Consider the following 8,689-nt stretch of genomic DNA (forward strand, 5'->3'; position numbering starts at 1 on the left):
AGGAGGATCAAAAGAACCACACACACACACACACGCGCGAGAGCAGCAGCAGCAGTGTGGGACGAGAGGCTTAACATTGTCGACCCGTCTCTTGCTCGTGGGCGCTCCCTCCCTGCGGCGATGAATGGATCTTTTTTCGGTTCCTTTTCCTTCTGAAATGTCTCACCGTACCTTTGCAGAAAGTCAGCAGCTCACACGCAACGTAAATTTACCTGAACCCGAGCCCGTGTGAGGGAAGAATATGTCGCGTTGGAAATTCTGAGCCACTTCATTCGAAAAGTGGGGGAGCTGCGGGACTGAGCGCAGTACCGCGGTTACGGGGATAGTCAAAAATATAAATTTGGTACTTTCAACCTTAATAGTGCGTTGTATATTACGTTTATATTATATATATAAAAAATGGTAGAAGACTGCGCCTTTAAAACTTGTATTAATGTCGGATAAACGCGCACTAACATTAATGCGCCGACTGCGCCGATACGCGTCGACAGCGGCATTTTCTCACGTAGTTGCGCCATGACCTTCCTCAACCTCAATATTAATAATAACAAGCGACTTATCTCGACGGCGTGCGATTTGTTTCCCATTCTTGCCGGCACTACGCCGGTAATGCACTTCAGGTCGTCGTCGTAACTGATCTCCATGACGTGGTTTGATTTTACGGAATTTTCGCCCCTCTGAACTAAGCTGGGTTCTCCACAGAGCAAAAACCCACATTGCGGAGGCCTCTGGGGCCTTGGCGATTCACTTTCTTGTGTTGCTCGTTTACCGACGCAATTCAATGAAGACGCCCGCTGCAACACAGGCCAGAAAATCTATCATGTCGTCTGCTACCAAAGCAAAGCGGAGTGGAACACTTCAAAAATGGCTTTCATCGTTGCAATACGACGCTGAGATGACAAGAACATCTTCATAATTAAATATCAAGAAGTTAGGTTGCTTAAAAAAATTAGTTACTTATAATCGAAAATCTAGCCTCGTCTGGAGTCTCCATGCATTAGTCCATAGCAACGTCCCTAGCAACGGTTTGTTTGGACCCAGACGCCAAGTTGTGACGTCATCACTTACGGGGTCAGTTAAGAATACACAAATAATATTCCACATTTCGCAAATCCGAGACGTAAATCTGTTTAGTAATTCTTTGTGAAATGAAATCTCATGAGAGCCTAAATCTTTCGGAATTGAGCGGAGTTGCACTTTAACACGATTTCAGTACTCGCAGGGTGTAAAAGGTGTATGCCTTTCTGTACACCCTTGAATGTTCAGAAATATGTAAAAATGGTGGAGGAAGAGTGTGAGCTGGAAAAACACCCTTTTAACACGAAAATGGTTGTTAAAATATTAGTGTGTACACAGGACAAACAGTCAGTGCTTTAGCTTTATTAAGCCTGGTTTAGTTTCAGGACTTGCCCTTAGGCTTCTAACTCTTCTTCGGTTTCTTCTTTTTTTGCATCAGTGTCATTGGGCACACCTGAATCTGTTGTCAAATGGCATTCTCCGTTTTGACATAATCCCTCATCACCATTGTTGTACTGCAAATGAGAGAGAGAAAAAAGGGTATTGAAATTTCAAATGTTCCTGAGATGTACACTCTAAGAAAAGGGTGTATTATTACACCCTTTGTCCCATATATACACCTAAAAATTTCAATTCGACATACAACTCTCTACAGTCGGATACACCACCCAATATATTACGAGGAGCTTGATAGCCGAGTGGTGCAACTTATTAAAATAGCTGATGTGCGTGTTACTGAATACAAAAAAAAAAAAAAAAAATAATCGGGGTTTTCTTGGCCCTCCTGCAAAAACTCGGTGTTTTGTTTGTGTGGTCTTTCATAGTTCTTTAGCTACTTAAAAATTTATATCCCACCGTTATCAATCCCCTCGCACAACTTGGGGCCGTCTGTTGGCCTATAGGGCGCTCTACAGCGTACTGAAGTTTTCAGGTGTATTATATATGACAAAGGGGTGTAAGGTGATACCCTTTTTTTAGAGTGTAATTTGAGGTAACGGAACAGTTTAAAGTATGATATCATATAATTTATTAAATCTACCGCTGAATATAGCCGTAAATGTACCTACTACATTTAACGTAACAAATTCTACTCTAAACTTAGAGCGGAAAAAATCTCCACGGGATCTGATGTACGCGACATCACGTGAAGTTGTATTTTCCGCGCAAAGTTTATCATAAACTTATATTTGAAATACTTCATACTGAAATTAATTAAAATATAATAAAATATAACTTTGTAACGTTGTGCTGTGGCGATTGAAAAAAAAAAAAAGATTGCGTGTTAAAGAACCCAAAAGAAAATCTGGCCTCGTAATAAAAAGATTTCTATTCCCCCTTGTGAGATTTCTCAGCTAAACGAAGGAAGAAATACAAACTATAGAAAGAGACAAGGAATATACACATTTACTCAAATCTCACAAGCGTGAATAACCAACCAGCTCAGCTCTGGGAAATCATGACTGTATTCCAACTACTCTGGCTCACATTTATTGAACTAATTTCTGTTATGTGGCATATGCACAGCGCTCAAACGAAGCGGTCAACTCATATTCTTCACGTTTTATTCGGAGACATCACCTTCATTAGCCGCAAACAGTTTTCTTTCGAAACTCCTGTGAACGGTATAGTAAAGAATCATGACGCGCAGAAATAGATTGAGAAGCTCCTTCATTTAACAATGTACCGTCATGTGAAGATATTCCTCCCTATATTTAGGGGGAACATTTACCTTCTGAGAGTACTATGAAAAAGGTCACGTGACGCCTCATGATTCTGCAGCGTCATATGACGTTACTGGACCATGTTAGATCATATTAACGGATGTCAGTTACACGCTACGTCACAGTATTAAGTGACAATATATTTTCTGCGTCTTTACCAACTTCAATTTCAGGACAGGGCAAGGTACAATAAGTTTGTTTGGGTTCAGGGGAAGAAGGCAAAGTTTAGAGCAAATACAATTTAATTGTGTTTTGTGATTTTGCAGAGTCACCGCCCATATCCGAGGTCATGGAACATAGCTGTTTAGAGTAGGAATTAATTTCATATAAATGTAGTACCATACCATCTTGAGCTGTATTCTTCTAAGGGAATCATAACACAAAAACTGAGAACCTTTGGCATAAACATGGCAGCATAGGAACTAAAGAAATAAAACCGCGTGTACACCTCTTGGTGTTTCATATTGCAGAGAGGCTACTGAAAGGAATTACACTACGGGAAAAGCATACATGTAAGACATATGACCAGAATGCGCGGGAGCCCGTATGTCTGGTAACAAGATCACATTTGCTACTCACAAAGCATCGTTCTCCGTTCCCGAAGAAAAATTTGTCCCATGATTTGGTCTCAGCGTTCCAGCAGTAATAGTCGCAGCCTTCTCTCTTTTCTTCCTATAAACATAATAAACCGAAGGAATGAATTTAAAGTAATATTCCCAAGATCTTGTTTACACAGGGTGCAACGCGTGCATGATTTACGAAATTAAATAATAGTTTGGGGACACATTTAAATTCATCAAGTACCTCAAAAACATTTTGACAGAAAGCGGCCTACATGGACGCGTTGATTTTGTTTATACTTCAGCACACGAAATGTTCTGAAATATGTACGGAAAAAATTGTTACCGAGGCGGGTCTCGTTCCGTTTTGGCAATCGTGGGCCGCAGCGGTTGCGACGAAGGCCAGAGACACTGCAGACAATGAAGCACACAAAATTCAATTCAAGTAAGGCCACGCTCAAAGCTTTTATCTAACACATACTTGTCTTCAGCGTATGTATCGCAACTAGTAATGTAACACTAAGCAAGCAAAAAGAATTACGAAGTGATGAAAATAATCCCTGGAGAAGGGGAACAAAGGGGGACAGAGGACAGACACAAATCTCCAAACACAGCTAGGTGACTGGTGCGCGACCGAAAAAAATCCGCCTGGTCCGGGTATCGAATCCGGGACCTCTCCATTACAAGTGGAGCGCTCTACCAACTGAGCTAACCAGGGGTTAGACGTCAGTAGAGCAAACGGGTTTTATCAGCTGCCACCAGTCGAACACCAACAAGGGTGAAGCTTGCAATTTAAGGTTATAATTGTAATGTTTTCGGTCGCACACCAGTCACCTAGCTGTGTTTGGAGATTTGTGTCTGTCCTCTGTCCCCTTTGTTCCCCTTCTCCAGGGATTATTTTCATCACTCTCGTCCAGCTCGCTTGCACCTTCGCATTTAATTGCATTATAATTATAACCTTAAATTGCAAGCTTCACCCTTGTTGGTGTTCGACTGGTGGCAGCTGATAAAACCCGTTTGCTCTACTGACGTCTAACCCCTGGTTAGCTCAGTTGGTAGAGCGCTCCACTTGCAATGGAGAGGTCCCGGGTTCGATACCCGGACCAGGCGGATTTTTTCGGTCGCGCACCAGTCACCTAGCTGTGTTTGGAAATTTGTGTCTGTCCTCTGTCCCCTTTGTTCCCCTTCTCCAGGGATTGTTTTCATCATTCTTGTCCAGCTCGCTCGCACCTTTGGATTTAATTGCATTATAATTACGAAGTGTTAGTTTATTGAGGGGCTCCAAGACACCAAAACAATAGTTCGGTTCTTTAGAAATAAACTTACAGTCTAATATTAAGGCCTCCGTTACTGCGAAGCTGATTCAAGTTCTCAGCAACTATGCTCACGCCTATTATAATTACGTTTATATCTCAAATATAGTTTTGATCAGGAACGCGATTCCAGAAATTTAATTTATGGTTAGACATTCAATTATAATAAAAAAGATGACAAGAACACAATTTTTGAACACGTTTTTTTTTTGTCATGCGTAACTGCACTGAAAAATTATCTACACTTGTCAAAAGCACAATGCATAAGTTCACTAAGCAAAGTTTTCTGCATGTCTTTTTTACCCAGGAGACTCGACATAAAATCAACCATTCTTGTAGCGAGTATGCAGGACCCTAGGCGTAGGCTGCTACATTTGATGGAGTTTCACGAAATATATTTTCAAAGTCTACTGCGAAATTATTTTTTCTCATGTTGGTCTGAACAAAAAATTAATATCTCAATTGTTTTGAAAGGTTAGTAGAAATGCGTATTGAAGCCCCTATATCGTTAAAACGTTTTGAAGGCATAAGCTCTCCGTCGTGGTTTGGTCTTAAAACTCCTATACTTTTATTTACCGCAATCGTGTGCAGTGCTGAGGCTATGTTTGGAGTTTGATATATCAAGTTGACGTAAACTTGCGAGAGCTTTTGTCTAAAATGCACGATATAAAATTTTTGATATTCTTATCAATAAAATAAATAAAAGTCTAATCTTTAATAAAAACAATCAATTTACGCGTGCATAGGTTGAAAATCTGCGCCTGGTGTCCTCCATTCTAGCTCAGAGATTGATATCGGTTGAAAGTGTCGGGTAAAGCAGGTAATAAGCACTGTTCATTTAATTACAGACCAATTTCATTATTCAGTTTTTCTTGCAAAATATTCGAGCATACTATTTATTATACCTTCGTTAATTTTCGTGATTGCAATTCATCATTTACATCATGTCAGCAAGGTTTCCGTAAAAGTTACTCGTGCGAGGCAAAAATTTGCACAGTAAACGTTTTCTGCTATAGACAGTGGTAATACATCGACTGCGTAGTTTCTTAGCGTTCATTCTTTTTTATTAAAAGCTATCTACATAAAGCATAGTAATCATCGACTGCGACATAATCGGGAGCATTCAGCATTTCCTATATAATACAACCCAATTCGTAACAGCTAACGACTTCGAGTCCCCAATTTCTCCGGTTGAGCCTGATCTCCCGCTATGCTCTGTTGTTGGCCCCCTGTTATTTCTCATTGACATGGATGATCTACCTGAATCTATCACTTCATTCATAAAGCTGCTTGCCACCCATCGTGTCATTTTTCGTATTATGTCCTCTAGTGCTGATACCTTCTTACTTCAATCTCCTCTAAACAAAACTTTCACTTGGTGTAGATCATGAAAAATGCCGCTTAATTATAAGTGTTAAACAATGCGAATTTGACACCGACTACTCAGAGCTATCGGTTGAAGAATATTGCAGATGTTTTACTAGAGGAGGTTCCATCATGTAAATACCTAGCAATAAATTTAACTGCACACCTCGTGCGAAACACACATAAATTTTATAATTAAAAGCTCCAATCAGATGCCTCGATATTTACGGCGTAACTTCGTTATGGCGTTTTCATCTTTAAATCCTCAACTCTTTAAAATTCTCCTTTATTTTAACCTTAAATACAGGTCATCAGTATGTGGTCCAGGCAGCTAATTTCTTACTAATGAATTATAAGCGGTAGAACGTCGCAGTGCGTGTTTGAAAATCTGTAAGTGCATGCTTATTAACTGTGTCATTAATCAAAACCTACTTAAATCTCCGTCACATTTTCCTAAATAGAAGTGTGACACAACTAGCTCTATCTCACAGAATTGACCATTATAGTCAGTCAATGAAAGCAGCTTTTTTTTTAAGCCGTCATAGTCGCCCTCTCGTACAAATCACCGACAAAAAGTAGATATTCCTCAGTGCCCTTATCCTTATCACGCTTTTTCATTCATCCATACCAAAAACCAGCGCTAAATGAAACGCCTGCCCACCTTTCTTTTTCTCTTTTAACCTACATTCGCTGTTCCTTTGTTGTACTTTGACAATTTCGCGTATTTATTATCTACTTTTCACACCTTGAGCAACGCCCTCTGCGCTTTGAACTTAAATAAATAAATAAATAAATGCATACAATAAGTTGAGCGTTATATCCACAAAAATAATGCCTGAGAGTCGAGGCCATCAGATACTCTAACAAAGTAGAGGGCTGAGATAATTGTCTAAATAATTAAAAAAACTCACCCAACACCAGCGTGATCTCAGTCAACCCCATAGCTTGTGTAGTGCTCTCAACGAGTATGTGAGTGCTTATGCCCCAAAAGGGACCATTATATACTCGCGAAAATTCCGGTGGGTTTTTAATTTGTTCTGCATTTTTCGTCCGAACCTCAGACCGTTTTAGCATTTGCACTGTTCTCTCGTGCTGGATTACGTAGTAATTCCTTTGTTCTAGACATTTTGAGCTTGATATATGAGTGTAAAGAAGCTGAAGGGACATTTGCACGATGACTCATCTACATGTTATATGCACTGTCACTACAGGTGTCTACGCTTTTTGGAAGAAATGCTCCGGCCTTTTACGTTTCGTTTCTATTTTAACCTAACCAGCGAATGATGAAAAAAGGTCGCCGTACTGTAGCTAATAAAATGTGATCTGCGGCTGTATTATCATAATTTGTCCTCACCGAAGACGAATATTCGAAGGTCGTCGATTCAAAATATATGTGTAGTATTTTTAAAGGTTTCCGTGTCATGATAAAATTGTAATATGACCCGCTGCACAGTGTCTTATTTATACAAACATATTTTAGTTGTTTCAGGACCGAGACATGGCGCTTTTTAAGCTAAATATTTATATGCCTGTTCGTATATTAAATGTTCGTTTTGAAAATGGTGTTCATTCTCGCCAGCTCACGTGACTGGTTTCCTTATATCCAAAAGTTTCCTTAGCGCCAGTTGTTGATTCAGTGCTTCCGTTAGTGCAGTGGTTCTCAAATGGGGTTCCGCGGACCCTTTGGGGTCGGCGAAGGCAATGTAGGGGTCCGCGAGGCCCTGCCTCATCAGTCAAGCCCGGTAGTAAAAGTTGCCTCTTCTCAGATTGAGAAGAAACATTCCAATTTTCGGGCAAGATCTCTCGTGTGAGTGTCAATGAGAGAAGTGTACTTCACACTAGCCCTTAGTTATATCCAAATATTAAATCATTATCAAAATTAACCCCTTCCTCCCGTCACGAACCGGGTCCTCCCGGTTCGTGACGGGAGGAAGAAAAAGGATCCACAAGGGGTCCGCAGAACAGCAATGGTTGAGAACCACTGCGTTAGTATATTCTTATTTTGATCCGATGATGTTAGGTCTAAGGTGTTGGTCTGTTTCCCTAACCGATGACGGTATTTAAGGCGGCATGAGTATTTGGTGATGGTTCATTCTAGATTCGAAGTGCGAGAAGAACAGCTGTCAACAGTCGACAGCCCCCTCCTAAGAGCTATTAAATGAACTGATCAGGCACTTAATCTTTCTTGAATAATTCAGATAATATTACTTATAAAGACCACTTACATCTTGAGCAATTGTGAATATTGTATGATATTAGTATTGATAATCAGCAATGAATATACATAATTAAGTGGCTTACACATATGATTTTGTGTTTACGTACTTTGGAGTGCTTAGGTGTATCAGCTGAAGGAAACAGTACTCGACTGAATTAAAAATTGAAAGATGATGAATATCGTATCAGATGTCCATAAAAGCGCGTTAGGCCTAGCATGCGATTGCGACTGTGCTGTTTTTCTACTCCCGATACTCTTCAGTATTCGGCAAGGTTCTGCAGATAAAATTATCTGTTCCAGCCCAACAGCCATGCTCGTATTTTTGTAAAAGAGCAAAGTCCATATTCTAAGTTTAAAAAAATTCTTCAATCTAGAAAATGCAATTGTGGGAAAATAAAAAGTGTCTCTTCTAGAAATTAAAAACCTAGCAATTTTAAAAAAAATAAAACGGTGTCTTTGCGCTTGCTATGCGATACTAAAGTAATAACTTTCGTG

General features: G+C 39.9%; 1 protein-coding gene and 1 non-coding gene across 2 annotated transcripts; one reads left to right on the forward strand and one right to left on the reverse strand.

The window, feature by feature from the left end:
• Window positions 1-1,360: 1,360 nt before the first annotated feature.
• LOC115331415 lies at window positions 1,361-6,947 on the reverse strand. The gene is made up of 4 exons (XM_029993542.2): window positions 6,888-6,947; window positions 3,645-3,709; window positions 3,318-3,410; window positions 1,361-1,532 (listed from the first exon to the last, which is right to left on the reverse strand). Exons 1-4 carry the CDS (start codon window positions 6,916-6,918, stop codon window positions 1,413-1,415), a joined length of 309 nt encoding a protein of 102 aa, XP_029849402.2. The 5' UTR covers window positions 6,919-6,947; the 3' UTR covers window positions 1,361-1,412.
• On the forward strand, window positions 4,336-4,408 carry Trnaa-ugc. Its single transcript has one exon. It is a non-coding gene; the product is annotated as a tRNA-Ala (tRNA).
• Window positions 6,948-8,689: the final 1,742 nt, after the last annotated feature.

The sequence above is a fragment of the Ixodes scapularis genome, unplaced genomic scaffold (assembly GCF_016920785.2).
Source record: "Ixodes scapularis isolate PalLabHiFi unplaced genomic scaffold, ASM1692078v2 PGA_scaffold1__304_contigs__length_218370807, whole genome shotgun sequence".
NCBI classification, from domain to species: Eukaryota; Metazoa; Arthropoda; class Arachnida; order Ixodida; family Ixodidae; genus Ixodes; species Ixodes scapularis.